The 25826-nt window shown below is 32.1% G+C and overlaps 2 protein-coding genes across 2 annotated transcripts in view; both read left to right on the top strand.

The window, feature by feature from the left end:
* Positions 1-660: 660 nt before the first annotated feature.
* On the top strand, positions 661-7685 carry LOC106687376 (facilitated trehalose transporter Tret1). The gene is made up of 4 exons (XM_014431239.2): positions 661-746; positions 3972-4149; positions 5288-5816; positions 6862-7685. The coding sequence occupies exons 1-4, from the start codon at positions 689-691 to the stop codon at positions 7390-7392; spliced, it is 1296 nt and encodes a 431-aa protein (XP_014286725.1). The 5' UTR covers positions 661-688; the 3' UTR covers positions 7393-7685.
* A 5490-nt stretch (positions 7686-13175) lies between these two features.
* LOC106687386 (facilitated trehalose transporter Tret1) overlaps positions 13176-25826 on the top strand; it is a 23624-nt gene continuing 10973 nt past the window's right edge. Inside the window, exon 1 of the mRNA XM_014431249.3 lies at positions 13176-13284. Within this exon, the coding sequence (XP_014286735.1) occupies positions 13227-13284 (58 nt within the window). The 5' untranslated portion in view covers positions 13176-13226. The remainder of the gene's footprint in view (positions 13285-25826) is intronic.

Genomic DNA, 25826 nt, shown 5'->3' with positions numbered 1-25826 from the left:
ATAAGAGGTGTCACCTATTCAGCGAGGTATTTTTGGCATTACGAACAGAATAGAAACCACGTTTATTAGCAATAGAAACCACGTTTATTAGCAATAGAAACCACGTTTATTAGCAATAGAAACCACGTTTATTAGCAATAGAAACCACGCTTATAAGCTAGAAAACCCAAAATACGGATAGCGAAATTTATAGATATCAATTTTGCCTTGCTACGCCGACAAAGTGATCTTCATGAAAAGCTATGTTCCCAATCCAATGGTCTCGCAAATTAATGGTTCTACAGAAAAAATTAATAGGAAAGATTTTGTAGAATTTTTTCTTGTTTTTTTCTTTTTTGCAATGATTTTAATTTATCTATAGATATTTTTTTTGTAGAACCAATAAATTATGAGATATTTGTAATTACCTGACAAAATTTTTGAGAAAAACCGAACAATATTTCAAAGGTTCAAAACCGTCCCGCTTTCGTCGAAATTTGCCTGTAATTTGACTCGATTATCATGGAGTGTTTTATTATCGGAATAACAACAGAGTGTGCTAATAGTGACAAAAGAACCATGAATAATTATCATTCGATTGACAGTCCGTCATTTATATGTGGAAGTGCACAAACATAGCCGACTATAAAATATTATCTTATCATATTTGTACATAACATTAGGTTAACACTAGTTCACTTGTATCGCGATGTCCAAAGAAGCATATCAGAGGTTCCGGGCTTGGGAGACATGTACCGCACTAGCTGGTAATGTTGAAATAATTAGAAAATAAATTTTAATGGGTTTTAATTAGGTTTTTACTATGTATAATAATAAAAATTGATATAAAGCAGTAACCGTTAATATAAATGTTATTAGTATATTTGTAGATATGATACTAGAAATATTTATTATTTCCTATGAATTACTTTAACAATGTACAAGTGCATTTTAAATGTTTACTAGCAATCTTCTATACCTTCTAGAGATACTAAGGTGTATGCTTTTGGTCCAATTATTAAATGTTATTTCTGTTTTCAAATCCTTAAACAATGAAAAACCTACTTTTAAAATTATGTAAACATTAGGGTATTTTAAATTCATTTATTTATTGTTTAAATATGTTTTTGGTTTTAATTAATACTTACCAATTATTTATAAAAACGTTCTTTGTTGTTAACGGTCACGTTAAAAAAAAAATCAAATTCTATTGTATTAACCCTGTTATTATTATTAATAACTATTAATCAGAATGATTGAGGGGAAAATTGTCTTAGGACATCAATTAAATTTCAGATTAGAATTGTTTTTTGCTTAAGTCTTTTTGTCATAGCGCATCGCTTAAATAGAGTCAAAGCACACGAATTATTTTTTATCTTTTATTTTATTGATTTCAAAATTACCACTTTTCGAGTTTCTTTGTACACAATACGAATATTCCTTATGTTCCATTGTCCTTGTTTGAATTCGGAAATCCCCTAGAACAATAAACTAAAAGAATAATACATTGTCTTTTTTCCTAGGAGTCACAACTTAAAAAAAAAGGAGTTTTTAACTATATAAAAAATATATGTTTAAGCGTATTATTATTTTTAAATGGTATAACGATTTTTTAGGATGTAGGGAGTTATATAACTAAAGAGATGGAATTAAAAATTAGAAAATGTTTATGTAAAATATAAAAAAATCAATTTGTTTAATGACTGACACATGATTTTGAAACCTACGTTTGTGGTGGATTAGGGATGAGCTGAGGAATCTTCATAAAACAACCGATTTAATTTATTTATAGATAGTTAAAGTTCTTAAGGAATGTTCAATTTTAGTTTAATGACTCCTCGAATGTGTTAGCGGCTAATTCCGATATTTTTCTATGATACGATGTTAAATTTATTGATCGCCGTGGCGGCACGTTTATTTTGAAATGTTCAAATTTTTCTTTTTATTTTACGGTACACGAAATCATTACATTTTAAGCAACGTTCTGATATAAGTTATTGATAAATGTTATATTTCAAGAACACTTGCCTTTGAAAGATCTGGTGTTTATATTTTCAAACATAAGTTCCTCCTGCTCAATTAGTTACTTTCGGGTACAAGACTTTAATAATAATATTCTTTATTTATTCTAGGATTGATACCTTTTGAATCATTATAAAGGGACAAAATTAGGCTTTAGAGCCCAAGAGTAAAATATAAAATGAAATTATGAAACTTCATAAAAAAAAAAAAATAATACTAATAATGAATTTTAAAAGATGATAATAAACAGCTATAATTAACAGAATATATAAAATAAGATTAGAACAAATAAAATAAAACCATATGTCATATCATAAAATATAAGGTAACGTCTGATAAGAAAGAAAAAGAAAAAAAAAATTATAAAAAATCAAATACAATAAAACTAAAAATAATAAATGAAAAGGTACAATTTCTTCTGATATACATATTTACAAGTATAAACGAAAATCTTAAACATGAGATACAGAGAACTTGGTAGGGGAAGGAAGCAAGAAAATATTTACGACGGAAAGAGGGGTAAAGCATCTTTAACTCTTCATAAAATTTTGATACTGGAGTTCAGATATTTATGAAGAAGTTTATCTTTTAGTTTTTCAGAGTACCGAAACACGACCTTTCCCAGACACAATCTAGTAATTGTCGCAAGTTGGTCAAAAATAAAATATAATATTTCTTTCTGTAAGAACTATTACTGAACCAGTAAGAGCTTTACTTTTTTATGGACTTTTCAACTTAAGGAAAATGCTTAGTTTTCGAGTTATAAGATAAAAAATGCGTTGCTTGCATCAAAACTAATATTTTATATTGTATATTTAAAATATAAATGAGGAGATGGTCCGTGAAGGACACAAATAAGTAAAAACTTACTTATTATTACCAAGGTTTCGGCCAGAATTTCAAGCCTTCTTTAAGGCTAAGAACAAAAAACAAGACAACAACCAATGAATAAAAAGATATATAGAATATATAGATATATGAAAATAACCTACATTATAGATAATTAAATAGTGTTTGAAGACATTAAATAGTCTAAGTATTATAAGAATATTAAGGAATACTTCTAATATTACTCGTATAAAGCTTTTCTATTATTATATAAAATAATATATTAAAAACTAATATAAAAATTATAAATAGTTAAATAAAACTAATAATAATAAAACAGGTTCTGTTTTTAAGTGATAAATATAGGTGAAAGAGGAGAAGTTTGAAAGGAATTTTTAAATTTAGGATATATAAAAAAAAGTTGTATGTGACATGGGCAATTAGCCTGCAAATTGAGATTTAAAAAACAATGACATCGATATTGAAGGCCTCCTTGAGAATGGCCTGAGGGGCAAAACGTTGGAGAGTTATTAAAGAATAAAGGTTGAGAGTAAAAATGATCAAAATTGTGTAAATTGATAATAAAATAAACCACTCTCAAACAATCATATAATAAATAATTAATCTGATATATATGAAAATAACTAACATTATAGATAATTAAATAGTGTTGAAAGATATCGATAGTCTAAGTATTATAAGAATATTAAGGAATACTTCTAATATTACTCGTATAAAGCTTTTCTATTATTATATAAAATAATATATTAAAAACTAATATAAAAATTATAAATAGTTAAATAAAACTAATAATAATAATAAAGCAGATTCTGTTTTTAAGTGATAAATATAGGTGAAAGAGGAGAAGTTTATTTGTAAAAAAGGATTTTTAAATTTAGGATATATAAACAAAAGTTATATGTGACATGGGCAATTAGCCTGCAAATTGAGATTTAAAAAACAATGACATCAATATTTAAGGTCTCCTTGAGAATGGCCCGAGGGCCGAAACGTTGGAGAGTTATTCATTCATTATTTTTTTTGGTATTTCTTAACCAGTAAAAAAGTTATAGGTATATAATATTTTAATTAATTCTTTTTATGGTTTATTAGATGATGTTGATAAATATTTATTAATATAGGTTGCCTGAGCATGGTGATGGCTGGCATATCGATGACGTGGCCATCCCCACTGACTGCTTGGTACTCCTCCAAGGACAGCGAGGTACCCATGACAGAGCACGAGGTGTCCTGGCTTGTATCCATTGTGGCCATCTCATGCGCAGTAGCATCGGTACCATGCGGAATGCTTGCTGACGTGTAAGATCCACTGTTTGTAGCCTTTATAATTTCTAACTGCTTCTTATGATGTAACATAAAAGACAATCTGCAAACGAAAGCTGCTGTAATGAACAACAAAGCCACACATTTCGAAAGCTTTCCAAGCTGTTTTACTGAATTGAAGGAGGATAATGTTTGTAAAAATTAAAGGATTTGACTAATCTGATATATGATTGTGTAAAAGATGGAATCACCAATATGATCAGTTCAATTACATGTCAGAAGAGATATTTGAAAATCACCTAGGTGATATGAATCACCTACGTATAATGTGTTACTTTTTCTGAGGATAGAATTTTTAATTTTTATAATATTTTTTTTAAAATGTTCAGATGATGACACTGTGACATTTTATCAGTAATAAATAAAATCGAATGATGGGAGAAATTACAAAAAAAGAAAAAAGAAAAGTTGTTTGTGAAAATTCATATCTCCTCTATTTTGGAAAATATGAATTAAATTTTGAATCCGAATGATTCTCTGAGAACAACATGACAATTTTAAGGGTATATAAGATTATTCTCATCATGTTTGTGGATGTCTCAAGATCGACTTATAATTCCAAAAATATTTTTAACTATAGAAGATAAGATTTCATATACAAAAAAAATAAAAATACATCTGGTAATTAGTCGTCAATTAGGTCATGTCACTGATTAATTCAATCGAGTTTTATTTATGTTGCCAATTAGTTTTTATATATAATCATAATTAATTGTTAACTTACTAACTAATAGCTAATAAGTAGATGTAGTTGTATTTTAAGTTGTCCCTATGCAGATAAGACACTATGAACTTCATCAAGGGTTTAAACATGATATTTACATTTAAGATACATATTAGTTCATACAATAATACATTATAAAATGAATTACCTATAAAGTGTAAATACTTTATTAACATAGGATTATAACAAACATTTTAAACCTTTTGATTCTTTTTCACTAAAAATGATTTTCAAAAATATTTAATCATGATAAAATAAAACTCTAAATTAGGAGTTAAAAATTCTAGAGAATCAATTTTCGTAAAACATGGTTATGAACTTATTTAATCAGTTATCAATATTGTGAAATGACTCTTGTATTTAGCTTCTCATTCACTATTTGTATTTCAGATTCGGTCGGAAGACGATCCTTCTTGCAATGGGGTTCTCTACAGCGCTCAGCTGGCTCTTGATCATGATGACTAGGTCCAAGTGGGCACTGTTTGTTGCTCAGATTCTGGGTGGTCTAATCTTGGGTGGGGCCCCCTGTGTTGCTCCCATCTACATCTCGGAGATCTCACCACCTAACATCAGAGGAGCCCTCGTAGGTCAGCTCAATACCTTGTTCTTCGCAGGCCAACTGGTTGTCTATTTCGTCGGTCCTCAACTTTCCTACACTAATTACATAAGGGTCTGCTTCTCTATACCGATATTATTTCTGATCTTGTTTGGCTTCGCCCCTGAGTCGCCATACTACTTGATGAGTAAGGGACGGGAAGAAGAGGCCAAGGACTGCATGATGAAGTTGCGAGGTAAAGATTCCATAGTGGAGCTGGAAGTGTCCCAGAAAGAATCCCAGGAGAAGAATTTGATGGATAAAACCTCGATATGGGAGATGTTGAAGACGGGTGATTACATGAAGAATATGATATGCCTTCAGGTAATTAATTAAATCAATCCTTTATTAGTTGTATCCAACACGTTATAGTTTAATTTGGCCATGTACATGCTATATCTATTTTTTATGCCTTTACCTCTAATTGTTAAGCTTAATATTTAATTTACAGGAAAAGGTATATTAGTTTTATCCAACATATGGTATATTTGTTGAAACCATTCTCAAGTCATTAATTTTGCAAGCTTTGATGCTTTGATCCACCTTCTAGTAGTTATATTCAAACTGTAATAATTATATCGATCATTAAATACAAATATATGTGTGTTTTTAATATTGAGTACCTCTATATGTCTATTAGATGTTTGATCGCCAGCCATCTCAACCTCTGCTTATCTTGGACTACTGCTTTTCAGTTTTCTGCTTGTAGCACTTTCGTATCTTTATAATTTTACCTATCCACCTGGTTTTTATTCCCTCAGATGGTTTCTTCTTCGTGTTCTTCTGGCACGACAAATTTTGGAGGTCCTAGGCCTCAAGCGATGTACTACGGAAATAAATCGCGCGTTTCTTGACGAGATTTTCATTGGGTGGGTTCGTCACTCCCATGCCTATTTTTTTGAGTGCCCGGAGGGAGGCTTTGAGTGAGTATTATGTAATTATATGCTTGAAATCCCGGGTGGGGCCGAGCTTGAACTCACTACCTATGGGTTGGTTGACAGGTGCGTTACCATGGTGCTACCGTTTCTTACCAACAAAAAAAAGTAATCCGATTTTCCCCATAATTCTATTATGTAATTTATTTTTTATTTTGTAAGACTTACTAGACTTTGTCTACCATAAGCGTTTCTAATAATAATACTCAATAAATAGGTAGTAATAGACATATTTCTTGAATTGATGATTTAAACGTTTAAACGGTGAAGGGACCTAAATTAGTGAGACATGAAATTCGATCACTGAATTTTGCTTAAAATATTTAAAAAGTACTATTCTAAATGTTTTAGTACAAGGAATACGTTCCCTGATGAAACCGAATATTCAAGACATTAATAATAATGTTACAATATATTATATTGACTCTTTGCAGATCCTCAGCGGCGTCAGCATGTTCAATGGATTATCAACATTGTCCGTGTATGCAGTGGAGTTCTTGGGCGGTCAGTGGGTTGCTGTTGAGATGGGTTCAGTATTCGTCGTTTCATCCTTCTTGGCCGCATTCCTGGCAGATCCTGTTGGACGCAGGCCACTATTGGTGTCTTCGCTAATCGGTGCAGCCATCTTCACAACGATCCTCGCCATCTACTTCATGTACCAAAAAAAGATCCTCCTCTATATCGGACTCTTCGGCTTCTGCTTCATAACCTCTGTCGGAATCAACCCTTTCATGATGACTCTTCCTTCCGAGCTATTCCCGACCAGCCTACGAGGATTCGCCAACGGACTCACCCAGCTCACGACTGGATTTTTCGGCTTCATCTGCATAAAAATTTTCGTCAATATCAACGAGATCCTTGGTATTGAGTACAACTTCTTCCTCTATACTGTGCTCTCTCTCATCGGTGCTATGGCTGGTTACCTTCTTCCAGAAACGGCGAAATCAGTAATAAGCGCAGCTTGAATATCTTTTAATCAAATATTTTTTAAACAAACTATTTCTTGAAATGGTGGTAAGATCCTAGAACCATCACTCAGTACTGAAAAACTAATTTTATAATTTTTATTGCATTTATTTGTAAATTTTTATATTTATTGAACGAAGGATTGTATGAAATATTTTGTTGTTAGATATTAGGGTTTAAATTTTATACCTGTAACCTGTTGTGCTACGTCATGGGTCCGATATCACTTTACGACCAGGAGCCCTTTATTGTATGTTGATAGAGTTGAAATAAAACTTGTGAGGAAATTAAAATTAAAGAGACTGCCTATTGTTTACTGGCTATAGTTTATTGTTAATAGTTTGAATTTTTATTTTATTTTATATATTATTGTATTGTTCAGTAAGTTTACGAGGATTGTTCGTATATTGTCGATAACAGCTGAGAGGCCTTTCAACTGATCGGGTCGAACAGCTGATAGATATGTATATATAGAGTTTCTGAACTCAAATTTCTAGTAGAATTCATATGGAACGGACATAACAAAACATCAGATAAGTGTTTCAACGTACACCTTCAAGTACCATTGGTAGAAAAAGGTAATATCCAATCTGAATTATCCAATATTATATTGCAAAAAACGTAATGCAACCAGTTAATTTAATGTTCTTTTCTATTTTAGGATGGATAAAAAAAAAAACTTCTGACAACCTTTTCCCTTTTTATTAGTTTTTCTTCACCAACCCGTAACTGTTGCCAAAAAACGGGAACTTTAGAAACCAAAACAATTTTTAGTCTCAAAAAATTGTTTTTTCTCTTCACTCTGAATAATGGCCGGTAACGGAATATTGAGAGCGATGGTTCTAAACATCGACGGTCAAAACTTCACCCACTTGCAGCCAACAAGCCTCTACCAGCAGACAATCAGCCTGTAGCTGCAGGGAACCCAACTCCGGCAGAGCTTCAGCCACTATCGGAAGTATCTTTAGCGCAAGCTCGTGCCACGACGCTAGAATGGATCCAAGTCCGCATGGCAACCACCTAGGACTTAAGAAAGATAGTTTCTGACCTTGAAAGGTTCACCGGGGAGACAGGGCAGTTAAGCCATTTCCTAAAAGGGGGTGATCGACTGATTGGTCGACTAGGTGTAAAGACAGCTGAAAACCTGCTCGATAGTGAGAATATTGTGGCGTTCAGGGCAGTAGTCGTCTGTAGGGTGAAAATAAGTACCCTTAATCAAATTCAAGCGGATGAGAAAACACTCTGGAACGCGATGAAAGCAGGGTTGAAGAAGGCATTTGGAGGAGGACGGTGAGTCCCAGAAGAAGATATATTTATGATGATTAAGGAGACGAAGAAACCGAGGCAATCTGATGGGCAGTATGCCACGGAACACCTGGTACGCTACATCAGAATCGCTGATAAACTCAGCGAAATGATGGAGATAATTCAGGTACAAGGTCGGATGCAATTCCTATCCAATGTACTAATGATTCAGTTGTAAAAGAGCTGGGGAAGGAGGAATTCCGTGAAAACGCTCCTTCGTGGAGTGTGCTCAGGAACTTATAGACAGAAGTGCCCGGAAATAAGAATCCAGAATGGATGTTGAAGAACCAGGATGGAGGAGGATCATATACAATCGGAAAAAGACGACTCCACCACCCTTGAGAAGAAGAGAGTAAAAGTATAGCGGACGGGAGAAAATGCTGAACAGGGACAGAAGATCAGGGGAATCAAAACCAAGAACCAGCAGTCGCCGATAAGACCGCAATTGTCATGGTTGCAGCAAAAGTGGGCAACTGCTGGCCCAGTGTCCCCTAACTTGGTGTTTCAAGTGTGGAAACGAAGGACACATCGCCAGGCAGTGCCCATACATGCATCGAAGAAGGAATATGGAAGAAGGCGAGCCAATGGTAGGACGGAGGAAAAGCCTTTGGGAGAGACTGAGCGGATCGTCAAGTGAGTCGACGGAAGTTTCAGGAGTATCAGAAACTGACGACGAAGTGGATGAACAGAGGAATGGTTGTGACCAAAGGAGTCGAGAATGCGTATGTAGGCGAGGACCAGGAGGAAGGAAGGCACGTGAGATCTGAGGAGGATGTAAGCAGAGGGGTAACTGCTCATTGAGAAACTATCACGTGAAAGGAGAGCAGGGCTATCTGCATATAATTCTAGTGAACGGAGGAGTAAGCTGTCTGGTGGACACGGGTAACATTGCTTATTGGGACATGGGTTCAAACACCATTCCTTGTAGAGAAGTACTTGAGAAATTGAGTGGCGAGGGGAGGGCACTCCAAGTATAGGTTTGCCAATGTAAATTAATCGCTCTGGGTGGGCCATTCAGTGTATAGGGGGAGCTAAGTATTGGACTAGGTAAGTGGGGAACTAAAGGGGGCATTGTAACAATTCATGTAGTGTGTAGAATGCCCAGGGATTTTCAGGTGATAATTGGTTGTGATCTTTTAGGGAAAGTGGGGGCTAGGATTGAGAATAGTAATAGGAAATGGAATATTAGAATGGACGAATTGTTGATAGGCATAGATGAATCAGTATGCCAGATATACATGGATGACCTACTGGTGTTTAGTAAATTGGTTACGGATCATGTGAAACACTAAAAGAGCTTTATCCAGAGGATGCAGAATTTGGACTAAAACTATCTCGAGAGAAAATTTCTAGGACAAAAATGAATAGATTTTCTTGGACACAGCATATCTCAGGAGTTAGACCGAGGTTATACCGGATGTGCAAAAGGTAGCAGCCTTTTGTGACGGTGCCGACCGTCATAAAAGGAATTAGAAAATTGTTTGGAGCAATAAACTACTATCGTCGGTTCGTCCCAGATATGGCAGAACATCTGGTACACCTCAACAATTTGCTAAGGAAAGTAATGACATCGGCCATTGAAGACAATACAGGAAAATGTACAGATCAGTTGCAGAAGGAAACAGTAATAGCATTTCCTGACTTCCAAAATCAGTTCACGCTCACAACAGACGCTAGTGAGTACGCGCCAGAAGCAGTGCTGTCAAAGGAAGGTGAGTTATGAGAGCGTCCCGTGCCCTACGCTAGTAGGCGTCTCACAGAGGCAGAAGCACGTTACAGTGCCTTGAAACGAAAACTACTTGGAATAGTATGGTCAGTAGAGCATTTCCGACCCTACTTGATCGGGAGACGATTTAGGGTCCAGACGGAACACAGACTCCTGCAATGGGTGGGAAAGCTAAAAGAATCGTCGGCGAGAATTACAAGGTGGAAGGAACTGTTGAGCAGTACAACATGAAAATCAAGTACAAACCTGGTAAGAAAAACGTTGTAGCAGATTGGCTATCGCGTGCGATCATGATAAGCGCTGCAGATGATGGTCGAGGGTAAACGTCTGGAATTGGAAGGAAGTTCTTGAGAGAGTGGACCCCAGAAGAATAAAAGCAATCCGATGGAGAACAGTATAGAGAGGATACATCTGCAGAAGAAAGTTCAAACAACGAATGATCAACAGAAATGTAAGTACTTGAGGAGGCCATCAATGACAAGAGACGGCAGATAAGACGGAAGACTAAAACCACGGGGTTGTTGAAGATGGAACATAGCAAGTATGGCAGTAGTTCCATTACGCCAGATCTGCAGAGCGCTGAAAGAAGCATCCAACGCCAGCAAGATCCACCATTTATATGTTGGAAACGCGACAGAGTGGGGAAAGATCTAGCGGCTATGGAGAACGGAAAATATCGGCATAGATCGAACATTTATTCGATGCATATCGATGGTAGATACCCTGATAGACCAGGAACATCAAAGGAGGTAACCTTGACGTATCACCAAGGAAAAACTAATCATCGTGGGCTGAACGAGACTCTACAAGCATTACGGCGCAAATATTTCTGGAGGGGCCTGAAACGCACAATCCAGGAAATTCTTGGAAAATGCGAGGTGTGGCCCAGGACAAAATATGATCGGCATCCACCCTGTGCAGCTCAAGAAGAGACTTCTACCGCGATCACGCCACTCTGCGACCTTACCTTCAGGAACTATTCTAACATTCCTAGACAATATAGTACAAGAGACGGGAAGAAAAAAAGGCAGTTATCTCACCCCAATTTTAGATTACTTTAATAAAAACGAAGTATAATTACTAGTCAAAACTAATGAGTCTGCCAAGTATAGGTAGGGGGAATACAAAATGCCGGCGGTTTCAAAACCTTGAAAAAACATTAATTTTTCATTTGGAGATCTATATCATAAAAACTATCAACAATACTAGAAAATCTAAAAGAACTATATTTAAAGAAGAGTAAATTTGCTGAAATATTAACCCTAATAAAGCTATTTACGTCCAATAGTTCTCGAGATATTGCAACATTTCATAAAAATGTACTGAAACATCAATAGTTAGTTAATGTATTTTGAGAAATTTATATCTCAAGAACTATGTGACGTACAGATGTCTATTAGCAATCAAATTAAAGCTAGTTTAACGGACTATAGAGAAGTTTATGACCTTTACCTTCGTAGAAATACAAGTTTTCATATTAGCTAAAATAAATTGTTTTATAGTTGTTCGGACAATAAGTTTTATTTATGAAAAACTTTATTTCAGACGACTGGACGAACAGATGTATGCCAGAACTCAAATTAAAGCTTGTTAAATTTCCTATAAAATAGTTTATAACTTTCATAACTATAAATAGTATTTATGAAATTTGCTATAATAAATGTATTTATAGTTGTTCGGACAAATTTTCATTAGCTAAATTTATATTCATATGTAATTATCATAAAAACTACTCCCCCTACAAAGATAAGTGTCTTAAACTACTTTATAGTAAGTTACATTTCCTTTATTTTGAGTGTTGGCAGACATATGTGCGTCTTGTGGGTCTTGAGATATATTTTTTCAAAAGTCCAACATTTTGTACGAAGAACTAGAAATTAACATTTTGTGAGTTCATTTTGTCAAATATCATCATAAAAACTACTACTCCTACGGAGATAGATATTATCAACTATTTTATATTAAATTATATAGCTTTAATTTGAGTGTTGACAGACATCTGTACATCCAATGGTTTCTGAAATAATGTATTTTATAAATCAAACTTATTGTCCTAGCAACTATAAATAAATTTATTTTAGGCAATATCATGAAAACTACTATTCCTACGAAGGTAAAGGTCATAAACTTCATAGTACATTAAAATAGCTTTAATTTGATTGCTAATAGACATCTGTACGTCACATAGTTCTTGAGATATAGATTTCTCAAAATAAATTAAATAACTACTGATATGAAATGTTGATTTTTAAAAGGCTATATCTCGAGAACTATTTGACGTAAATATCTCTATTAGGGCTCATATTTTAGTTAATTTACTCTTCTTTAAATAATGTTCTGTTAGGTTTTCGAGTGTTGTAGGTAGTTTTAAAGACATAGAGCTCCGAAAGAATTTTTTTTTTTAACAGTCACCATTTTATTAATTTCGCGTAACTATACTTGACAGACTCATCCATTTTGACAACTTACTATATATAGTTTTGATTATACTAATCAAAAATTGGTGTAAAATAACTTACCTTTTTATTTTCTTGGGCTCTTTGTGCTAATATATTCCGTCCGTTAATTTGACTGCAGCCTTACCATAAGGGTAAATTTATTTATCAATACCAAACCCACAATCAATGGTATCAACATTTAATAAGTTCGAATCAACCTGTTATTCTTGAAAGATTATTCGAGTAACTTGGTAACTGATCGTCCCTTGACGATCCCTCATTACAACTACGTGGTGCAAACAATACAGTCTATAAAACACTATCTTATCATACAACGCGTTAACACTAGACCACCAGTGTCGCGATGTCCAAGGAAGCGTATCAGACATTCCGCAGCTGGGAGACATGTACCGCACTCACAGGTAATGTTAGCGAAATATAACCAGAAACTTTACCAACTAGGGAGGATGAGTTGTTCATCGAATACATCATAAAATTCTAAAAATGCTATTTTCATTCCTTGACCATAAGAAATGAATAACATACTTTCAAAATCCTATAAACTTTAGGGTATATTTAATTGATTAGTTCAATTTCATCAGCCTCCGTTTTCAATCAATACCGTCATTTATTTTTTTGAAATTAATAAATTATAAGGTAAATTGCTGGTAAGGGTTTATAGATGACCCAGTTGAACTGTGTAAAATCTCTAAAAATGGTTATTTTGAGATATGGATGTAATTTTGGAAATCAGGATAAGATCTATACAGTTCAAAACTGTAATATATCGAAATATTTTATGACATATATTTTCTTATGATTCTGTGTTTCACTTTATAGATCTCACCGTTGATGCTAATATTACATGCATATCTTAAAATAATTATTTTTTGAGATGCTACATTGTTGAACTGAGACAACGTTATATGCTCTTAAAAATTAGCGGTTTTGTTCGTCTTATTCTACAGTACGTCTCCATGGAAGTCAGTTTTCCTGGTTTTTAGAAAATATTAAATTATACTGTGTATTTAAAAAAAAATGATAATACTATATTTAAATTTTAAATAATTCCATTGATTCCTGATGATAAAAAATCATATCAAGAAAAAGAAAAAGCATCTCATATTCTAATCGAACTGGTTCTTTGTAGCGTGAGAGTTTCTTTTGAGATTATAAAACAAAGACTTGTAAAATCACAATATTGGTATTCCTTTTACGATTTAAAATAATGTATTTTAGATCTCAAAATTTATGTTTAAAAAATTAATATAAGGTAATGTTTATAAAAGAAATACAATAATGTGTGTAGGTTTTCTTCTTACGTCGTCTTTGAAAAACCTTCTGGCCCAAAAAAAATATTGTATACGCTTAATTTTAGTTTCTACTATTTGTTTAATAATTGACCCATGAGATGTCTAAAATATATAGGTCAGGAGAGGAATCAATCTTTATAAAACGATGGATGGAATTGGTTACAAAATACTAAAGAATGTATGATTTGATATTTTTACACCACTTTTGTAGGTGGTTGATATTTTTAGTATATTAGTTCAATATTTATAAGTGTCAAGGGATGTTAATAATCCATTATATTGGTGCAATTATTTTCCGTCCATGCCAAGAAAAGTAGAGTTATTACGCTTTGAGTAACATTCTGATATAGTTTTAGTTCCAGAGCTAGTTAGAAAAAATGGACATTAAATGAAGAAAACTTTGATAGAACTTTTTTTAATACTTATTGCATTTCCAACAAAGAAATGAAAGTCTGCATGTCAAGTCATGCAACCTGCAAAAATAGCGGCTGTTTCCAAAATACAAAAAATTCATTTTGAGTTTTTTTAAGTAAACTAAATTGTGTGTTATTTCCTTTCAAAAAATAGTTCAGTTTTGACCTAGATCATACAAGGGATACAGTGAATGTTAATCAATGTTGAAGTATTAAAGATGTCCCTAAAGTTTATTTTATTCAAGCAACTATTGATTTTTACCTATTCTTTTTTTACTTTCAATTTCCTATATGTGAAATATATAGTTATAAAAATAATAAATAGTTAGGAAAAGTATTACGATCGTGAAAAATCTCTAATTCCAGCTTTTGACGGAGATAAGCATTTGAAAGACCCCTGAGTCCAAATTTGAGGCCTCCTGTGTGTCTAGGTGGATGTGGTCAGTCTCGCTCAAAAACGAGTTATACGAAATTGGAATTACATATATAATGCATAAATATACTACATATATAATTACATATATAAGGCAGGCCTGGGGATGTTATGTAAGCATTTGCAATAAAATCAATTTACCGAAACTGTCACTTTATAGAATCGATTTATTAAGTTAAAAAATTCATTAAAATTTGTTTTTCAAATCACTTTTGAAAGATAAATAAAATATATTTTTTCTAGAATAAAGAAAAAAAAACAATATTACTTTATTGAATAAATTGTGTTGTAAAAGTGCAATGTTGATGATAAATAACACCAAAAAGAATAAATGGTCACTACTAATACTTTTAATTGTAATACCAAAGAAGTTTAATAAGATTACTGGGGGGGAAGAAGCAAAGAGAACAAGTTTGAAAATGGCCAAAGTAAAAAAAAAAAGGCTCAAACGTCACTAATATATAGGAATATATAAAAAAAATAATTGTTTAAAAATTAAATCAATAAAAAAAATATATATTATTATGAAGTTTTAAATTGAAAATTGTATTTGATAATTATTACGTTTTTTGATGCGCTGAAACCGATCTCTTCTGTAAAGTACTAAATTTTCGCAAATCTTCAGCATCTAAAGCCAATTTTTTGTACAAAAACCATAAAAATTTATTTTAACGCTCTTTTAGTGTCAAAACTTGTTGAGATCCGTTGAGTGCATGGGTAGGAGGGGACAGCTGCCCCCCTTTTAAGTGAAAACTCATATTAATCTAATAAAAAAAACTTTTTTTCAATCAAATACTAATTGTAATAACTAATAAAGCACTGTGACCATTAAATATAATTTTCTTAAAATTTTAGTTCATTTCCGTGCAGAAATGTCACAGCCTGGGCCCTGTTTCATAGTGAAAGCACGTGGTACAAGTATAGGAACAACATGGTAATTGTACTAATACTTATTTTTTTTCATAATAGGGAGGACTATTAGTGATATTACAGGAGTTTAAAAAGTACTAAAGTACAAGTCAGTGTAATTGTATTTTGTTAAATCAACAAGACTAATTGTATTAGTTTGTACTTTATTGAAAACAGAAGAATCAGTCATGAAACAGGGCTCAGATTGAGTATGGATTGTCCCCCCCCCTAATTTTGATCATGGGTACGCCTTTGATTAAGTGCTTTGGAAGCTTTAAATCCTATGGCATTCAGCTAATCAACTTTAAGTTTCTATGGCACCGATTGAGCGTTAAAATGTACTGAATAGCAACTTTATACTTTATTATTATCTCTAGGAAAAAATAATTATAATTAAGCATTCCTTTCTAGTTGTACTGAACATTTTACCTTGCCCAACGTATACAAAGGTAATACAATTTCGAAGTTTAATTTTATAGCTGTTCTGTTATTAATTTTATCGCCTTTATATTTTTTACATAACTGTTCTTTTTCTTTGAAAAAAATTAATTTATTCAATTGAAATGTGTTCTGGCCTATGCAGACGACGTCATCATCATCGGTAGATCCCTGCAGAGCATGAGGAGTGCTTTCGAAGCGATGGAAAAAAAAAAAAAAAAGAAAGGCCTGCATATTAATGGGAAAAACGAGGATTATGCTGTTGGGTAAGAAGTCATTGGACCAGAGGCAGTGTCGCTTTGTAATGGGGCCCTATAATTTTGGAGTGGTATGAATCTTTTCATAACTTAGCTTTATCATCAATGAGACCCAGAATGAAGAAGAAGAATTAGAATAAATTAAAAGTAGAATTGCAGCTAGAAATAGAGCCTATTTATCCTTTTAAAGCTAATTAAAAGTAAACTTGTTAGCCGTACCACCAAGTTCACCCTGTACAAAATGTTGATCATGCCAATCGTCACATACGGTGAAGAAATGTTGACCCTAAGAAATAAAAGTATTAACCTGCTAGACAGGTTTGAAAGGGTAATTCTGAGGAGAATCTTAGGGCCCGAATGCGAGAATGGTAATTGGCGAAGAAGGAAAAATGGTGAACTGTTCGGGCTCTACAAGGAATGTAGCATCTCTTCGTAGATCTGGATACAGAGGCTTTGCCATGTGATGAGGGTGAGCGGAGAAAAATTGTACTGAGGATCCCAGTTACTCTTACAGAAGATGGTTGGTGGCTGTTTAGCGGGCCAGATCCATGCGTCTGTTGTGCCAGTAAAAGAAGAACAACAATTGAAATTTCTTATTTACTCATTTTACAATTTTAAATGATAGAATATTTTTTAGACTTTATAATTCCTGAAATGTTTTTATAACTTTTCCTCTATTTAAGGTGTATTCTGTGTATTAAAACGATGGAATACATATTTTCTAGCTTCGGAGTCATTAAAAAGTCTCTCAACTATATTGAAATAATCATACACTCATTTCATAGAGTTTCAAATTTAAATTGACCTAGTAGAATCTAATTTTTACCATTTGGTATATATTAACGTCCTCTTGATACCATAAAATTTTAAAGTTGATAATTTGAGTACCCTAGGAACTCTGTACCCTATATGAAAGGTTTTAATACTTTTTGTGTTACTAAACTGGTATTAAATATTATGAATTTGCAAAGCATCTGTTCAAGATATTAAAAAAAAAGCCTTAAAATTCAGTTTCAGTACACGAATAAGTATAGTAATCAGCAAAAATTATCAAATTAAACTTTTGTTTAAAGACTAAGAGTATGGTATGCAGCAATGGTAAAAAAAAATGAATACATGAATTTAAAGATTGTACGTAGTTCTTAATCAATATTAGTGAAAAAAGAAAATAAATGTCTACAAAATATAATTTTGCTTCCACTCTGTCCAAGATGGAGGAAGAGAAAACAGCTTTTATCCAGGTTTCATCTGAAAAACATTAGCGGGAAAATAATTTTAAGCTGCACATTTTCAAGTTGAGATTTCAAAGCCTAATAGTTTTTTTTTTTTTTTAGTGGCGCCAAACTTCATTGGTCATCAACCCCATTTATATTTTATTTAGTTTTGCTTATATTCGTTTAGTGCTATTTATTTATTATTTTATTTATTTATTTTTTTCTTCCGTTCAATGTTATATTTTTGTCAGTAAATATTTTGATTTTAGAAACTAAAACACTAATTCTATTGTTTTATCATCGTCAGTTTAGTCCTAAGCTATTGAGGTGTGGTGTAAAATATGGGCATTGTTGGAAAATATGGCTTATTGTCAGATTATTCTTGCAATACTGGCAGTTCGGGGGCGTTTCTTTTGAAATAAAATAGAAAATTCTAATAGTACAAGAGCCCAACAGAAGAAATAAGGCAGTTATTTCACCCCAATTTTTGATTACATAATTGAAAACTAGGTATAGTTACTAGTCAAAATTGATGAGTCTGCCAAGTATAGGTAAGGAGAATAAAAAATGGCGACTGTTTCAAAACGTAAAAAATAATTATTTTTTTATTCGTGAGCTCTATATCTATATAACAATCAACAACAATAGAAAATCATTATTTAAATAAAGAGCATTATTTAAATTAGAGTACATTTGCTAAAATTTAAGCCCTAATAGAGCTATTTACGTTCAATAGTTCTCGAGATAAAACTTTTTAAAAAGCAAAATTTCATAAAAATATACTGAAAGTATATAAAGTATATACTGAAAATATCAGTAATTATGAATTTATTTTGAGAACTAGATCTCAGGAACTATGTGACGTACAAATGTCTATTAGCAATCAAATTACAGCTAGTTTAATGTACTATAAAGCAGTAGCTCTCAATTATAGATTTTCTTATCATATTTTCACCTTTTACAATAGTATTCAGATTTGTAGATGATACTGAAGTGGAAAATTAGGAAAGTAGGAAAATTTCACAAACGTCACCGAAGTTAATAATAAAGGAGTACCACTTGCTTAAGTAAAATTGTCAGATGTCGACCATTTAAAGAAACATTTTTGGCCGGATTGAAAAAACATGGAATTCTTTAATTCTTCTAGTATTATAAAAATGTGGTTGCCGGATGTGACAGCGAGCTTGATGAAGTTGAGAATGAAAGGTACGTCAATATTGACGAGAATGAAAAATTGTTTATAACAGTTCCTCAACAAAAATCATTCCTTCATTTTTTTGTGCAATGGTTTTTTTTTAATAAATTTTATCTTGTATTCAAATTCAAATTTTCATATTTCAATTAAAATTATCTTGAAATGACCTTGTTTTTTCTTCTTTTATTGACCTTTTCTCTTAAAATTTTCCCGAGAAAGAATTTATTGTTTTTTTTTTTTTTAATAATTAAATCTATATTTCTGACTTTTTTTCCAATATTAATATTCAGTGTGCTGCATTGAAAATAGTGGTTAATCATCCCATTCGGTTCAAAATAAAAAATAACTGAAGGAATGAAACTGCCGTGAAATTATCATTGACATTAGTTACTGAAAATTTTCTAAATTCGGATGGAGCTGGTTTTGAAGCTATACACCTCATATATTATCATAATATATATATACATATATATATGATAATTTATATATTATCTTGTAAGGAGATATCAATTAAATTGTTTATTAAATTATGGATAATATCAGTAGTCTCAAATGAACATATAACAATACTGAAAAGAAAAAAAAATATAAAATTATTATAGTCGGGAGTTCTGTAAAAGAAGTTAAGAAACGATTGATTTTTTTTTACAGTTTACTGGATTCTTTCAGTCTTCATAACCACCAAAAGTGCTAAACTTTATATTATTTCTCAATTATCATCGTGAAAATCTTTGGATCCAAAAATGACTTCTGCTTTGTTTCCAATAGAATATTATGCAGGAAACAACGTAGAAGGATTTAATTCATAAGTAAACATACTAAACAAATAATAACCAAAAGTTATATTTTAGTACGTTGTCTTGTGTATATTAACTTAAACTAATTGCAATCTGAGTGTAAATTTCTGTTGACATTTTGATTAGGCAGTTGTTTAAGCAAGATATTATGTAAAAATGTTTTTATGGAAAATATTTTAACTTCTACGTTTAAGTAACTAATGTGACAAACCAATTTTTACGAATTTGTTAGTTCAATTAATTTACCAGAAGCATTTTTGCAAAATAGTCTTATAAAAATAATAAAATGTAGATCTAAGGGGGGAGGGAGAGTAAAAAGGTATAGAAATAAATAATAGTTTAAATTTAAAAGTAAAACGTCATGTTCTTATTGGTCTTTTTACTCTCATTGTTTTTAGTACCCTACTGGTACTGGTACTGGTATTTTATTTGGTGGGGGGAACAAGTCTGGCAGGTGGGCCTAGTGGTCCTTTGTGCCAACCCCTTGTACCTAGGTTGCCGCCGCGTACAACCAAGGCGGGAGTGTCAAGATTCATTCTTCGGGACCGCCGAAAAATGAATGTTTAACTTCCCCAAGTGGGAATCGAACCCACAACGTTCCGAACCGAGCGCGCTTTGGTACCCATGCCCCAACCCTCACGGCCGTCACGTCCCTTTTAGTACCCTAACTTCATGATAAGGAACATTCCCAAGAAACTAAATACAGACTTTAAAGTGTCTGTGTCCTAGAAAGGATTGTTCTCAATTAAAAATCTTTCGAATAAAAGTTATAGCATACCATGTTTTAAGTTAGTAACATGTGTCACTCATTTGTATCTAAGTACTAATTTGCAATCTAAAAACAACATTGGTCCTTTAGGTTTTATTGTATCTTTAATAGGTTATAAATTAGATGGTGAAAGATTTTTCGGTCAAGTTGAAATTGTCGGATTATTCCATCTTTTTATTTATAACCAGAAGGCACCATCTTCTGGTTATAAATAAAAAGAGATATGTAAAAAATTGGTAGAAACAAAATTGTATATCTTGCAAAATCCGGGACTACTGGTGCTTTTTTTTTTTATTGATAGATATCACAATCTGCCACACAGATGTGGGCAATAGGTAATAGTGATGAATGATCTCATACATACTAAAATTAAAAAAAAAAAAAAATAATGAAAATAAAAAAACTCTTAAAATATATACAAACAAAAGATATACTCGTGTTATCTGTTAATAGCGATTTGGGTTAGAACTTTAAAAATAAATCTATCGATCTTAAAATCTGGATCCATCATTTGCATTTTTGGGAAGACTTAAATTATACTTTTCAAATTTTCACGTCGGTTACTGGCTAATAGAACTAGTTTTGCCAATTTGCGAGTTTATATTATAAACCAGAAGTAGGTTAGAATTTGTGCAGATGAGTGAGTATGGTTGAAAATGTGATTCACTGCCTGTGAGTGAGTGAATGAACCGCATCAGGTGTTTCATTCTAAATGTTACTCACTAATACTCAAAATTTGATGGTCCTGTTTATCGGAAAGATTTTTTTTTTTTTTAACAGCCTTCTTCATGGCATGTACGTTTTACGTCACTTGATTGAATTTATACGGAGAGTTGGTAGAAATCATTGATTTAATCGTTGATCCAACAACTATAGTCCGTAGACCGAATTTATAATGTTAGGCATTTATTCAACTAAAAATTTAATCTGTTTTCGATTGTCCTCCTATGACATTAACAATGGTGTTATGTAAGGACGTTTTTTCAAAAACTAAAATTGCAACAATAAGCAATAGCTGGAACTAATTGCTTAAATTGCCATGGATACGATATTTATATATCAATGATTCATTCATGAATTGCGACCCTAATCCATTGCAATTTCAGCTATTAGTTTCACTATAGCTATTTTATGCCCATATATTTGTCTCAGGGACTAGTAGTAGCACTAGATCTAAATATAGTAGCATTCACCCATATAGTACAAGAGCCGGGAAGAAAAAAGGCAGTTATCTCACCCCAATTTTGATTACTTTAATGAAAACTATGAATCATTAATAGTCAAAATTGATGAGTCTGCCAAGTATAGATAGGGGAATAAAAAATGGTGTCTGTTTTAAAATCTTAAAAACGCTTATTTTTTATTTGGAGCTCTATATCTTAAAAACTACCAACAACACCAGAAAACCTAAGAGCACATTATTTAAAGAAGAATACATTTTCTGAAATATTAGCCTTAAAGGGCTATTTACGTCCAATAGTTCTCGAGATATAGATTTTTAAAAAGAAAAATTTCTAAAAAACCTACTGAAAGATTAGTAATTTATTTTGAGAAATTTATATCTCAGGAATTATGTGACGTACAGATGTCTATTAGCACTCAAATTAAAGCTAGTTTAATGGACTATAAAGAAGTTTATGACTTTTACCTTCGTAGGAATAGTAGTTTTCATGATATATGCTAAAATAAATTGATTTATAGTTGTTCGGACAATAAGTTTGATTTGTGATAATTTTCATTTCTAAAACCATTTGACGTACAGATGTCTTCCAGCGCTCAAATTATGATAATTAAATTTACTATAAAATAGTTATTAATGTTTATCTTTGTAGGACTAGTAGTTTTTATGTTAGTAGTTTTTCAGAAAATAAACTCACAAAATGTTAATCTCTAGATGTTCCTATAAAATGTTGGATTTATGAAAAAATATATCTCTAGATCTAGAAGACCCACATATGTCTGCCAACACTCAAAATAAAGGAAATTTAACTTACTATAAAGTAGTTTATGACACTTATCTTTGTAGGGGTAGTAGTTTTTATGATATTCACATATGAATATAAATTTGGCAAATGAAAATTAGTCCGAACAACTATAAATCAATTTATTTTAGCAAATTTCATATAAACTATTACTCCTAAGAAGATGAACATCATAAACTACTTTATATCTCATTCAACTATCTTTATTTTGAGTGCTAATAGATATCTGTACGTCAAATGGTTTTTGAGATATAAATTTACTAACTACTGATCTTTCTGTGCGTCCCGTACAACATTTTTATGAAATGTAGCTTTTTAAAAAGCTATATCTCGAAAACTATTTAACGCAATAACTTTATTGGGGCTCATATTTTAGCAAATTTACTGTTCTTCTAATGACGTTCTCTTAGATTTTCTAGTGTTGTTGGTAGTTTTTAAGATATAGAGTTGTGAATGAAAAATTAGTTTGTTTTTTTTGCTTTGAAACAGCCGCCATTTTTTATTCCCCCTACCTATACTTGGCAGACTTATCAATTTTGACTATTAATTATACATAGTTTTCATTGAGGTAATGAAAAATTGGGGTGAGATAACTGCCTTTTTTTTTCCTCTTGGGCTCTTGTACTAATAGTTCGACAGGTTCCAGGCGAATGGAGATCAAGAAGGGATCTTGATGGAATATATTGTATAAGTTCTGAAACTTTGTTTATTTTTGTAGAATTGCCTGTTTCGAAGCAAGGTCGGGTCGAAATAAAGAATAAAATTTCAATTATATTACATTTACCGCTTTTTATTAAAAAACCAAAAATACACTTAAATGTGTGTACATACCTCCATCATATAATTGTTACAGCTTGTCTCTGTTCCTCAGCTAGATTCAATTGATCTTTGCCCCACTGTATGTAAATAAACCTTTAAAATGTTGCGAAACTTATTTTAGGGCCATCAAATAATGCTGTTCTAATTCATTTCTTTTTACTGCAGATTTTAACTCCACACATCCACTGTATTTCTTTCCACCTACTTACTTCCTTCGATATGGGATAGTATTATAACAACCCCACTGTTTTAATACTAATCGTCTTTACAAAGAAACAAAATTATACTGCAGATTACTATAAAACTTCTGCAAGACTTATACATAATTAAATAACTAGAGGTACCATTTTTCTTACATTTCGAAAGAAACTTCAACTTTTAACTTACTACTTTTAAGCTTTTGAAATTCGTAAACGGTAAACTAAAATATAAAGAAAGATTTTTTTTTAACTTCTCTAAAATAATGTAATAGTGTATTCTCAATAGGGAGTCCAAAAATGTACAGAGTGCACTCTTGTTCAATTAAATATTGCTTTATTTATTTTATATAAAAAAAAAAACTTTTATTTGATTTTTTCTATCTTATGAGAGGAAAATAGAAAAAAAATTAACAGGGCACGATAATGCAGATAAATTGTAATAACGCTGCGATCTGATTGGTGTGTATATAATTTAACCATTGTTCGTATCAAAACTTGACTGGCCATTGTTCAAGACACGATCGACACCTCTTTTTCTTTTCTAGATATTTTGAATTTTTTAAATGAAACTGCTAGGTTTTTATTGTGGTAAGCGAAATCTTATTAATGTTATACGCAGTAATTAGTTTGACCCTGAAGCTAAGAAGTTCGGAAACCACTTTAATAAGTAATCCACATATTGGCAGTGTTTGTCTTCTTCCTGGTAATTTTCGAAATCAGTATGCCATTTCGAGCAAATTGGTTTGCATTGATAGCATTGATAGCATTGATGCCTAATTCTATGACGTGGAAGAAAACTACCAAATCATAAATCTGTATCAGGAAGACTTTTTTCATCATCACTATTATTTTCTTAAGTATTATTTTTTATCAGAAATATTTACTTCCGACAGCAAGTAATAGTAAGATATCTCGAGACAAATAAACAAAATTTGATTATACAATGGTAAACACGAAACGTCTGTATTTAATTGATTACGTCTAAAAATGTTAATGTAATTACGTAATGTTGCGTCAGAAAGGTATCGTATGAAAAAAATTTACCCTTGTACATCTGAAATTAAAATTATTGACATAAAACAATTATAACATGTATGTTATTAAGATTTTTAATACACAAACAAAAAATTAATTTCAGTTTCATATTTCCATATAGGCCCATCTGGACATACGGCGTTGAGCTCTGGGGCTCCACTAAACCTTCGAATTCCTCTCGTATCCAATCCTTACAATCCAAAATCCTTCGTAAAATCCTCAATGCTCCTTATTTTGTTACTAAACCATCCATAGACTTAAATGTTCCTTATGTAACCGATCTAGCCCGAACCCGATATCATTCGTTCCATTATAAACTCCCTAACCATCCAAACCTACTAGTTTCTAACCTTGCTTCCTCTACCTTTCCTGGCAATTATCTGAGGGGCCTGAAAAGAAGATGGCCTCGTGACCTTATATTGTAAAATGTTTTTAGAGTTCTACTACTGGGTAGTTTCTCTACATCCTGTATCATTATGTCATTATGATCATATTTGCTTGTTGTATTTTTTATACAGTTGTAAATATCAATAAATAAATAAATTAAAAAAAAAATTTTTTCATGTTTTCGTTTTGAACTATGCCTGTTCTATTTGCATTCCCAGAGTAGTCAAGTTGTCTTATAGGCCTTCGTTTACAGATGGCCGAAAACTCAGCCCTTCCTTACCATGTGACGTCAAAGGAGTTTAATATATCACTTTCATCTATTCACGAAGGGATATTAATTTTAAGGAAAGGGTAAACATTGAAACGTGTTAATTATTTTTTGCAGAAAAACTTCATATGATGGATTACTTTGTACACACTTTCTACCTCCGATAATAGCCCACATGTTGGACAAAAACGTCAGCTATCAGAATAAAAAAAGAAAAATTATTATTGTAACCATATATCAACTGATTTCCGGCTATAAATTATTATAAATTACAGATAGATAAGGTCAGCCTTCCAACACATGACTGGTTATAAATGGGATAGGCAATGGGCAAGACGAAACAAAAGATATTGATTATAATTTTAGATATACTATTACTCCATACTTTGTTTCAATCCTTTATTATTTTTTTTTTACAGTTTTATTTAAAAATAATAATACTATAGCCAAAATTAAGGGCAATAAGTAATATTGTTCAAATTATTCATTTATACAATATATGCAGAAATAAGAACATTAAAAACATGTAAATAAT

The sequence above is a fragment of the Halyomorpha halys genome, unplaced genomic scaffold (genome assembly GCF_000696795.3).
Source record: "Halyomorpha halys isolate HHAL.00 unplaced genomic scaffold, Hhal_1.1 Scaffold38.1, whole genome shotgun sequence".
NCBI classification, from domain to species: Eukaryota; Metazoa; Arthropoda; class Insecta; order Hemiptera; family Pentatomidae; genus Halyomorpha; species Halyomorpha halys.
The sequence above is the reverse complement of the archived record's forward strand: the minus strand, read 5'-3'. Positions and strand labels throughout refer to the sequence as shown.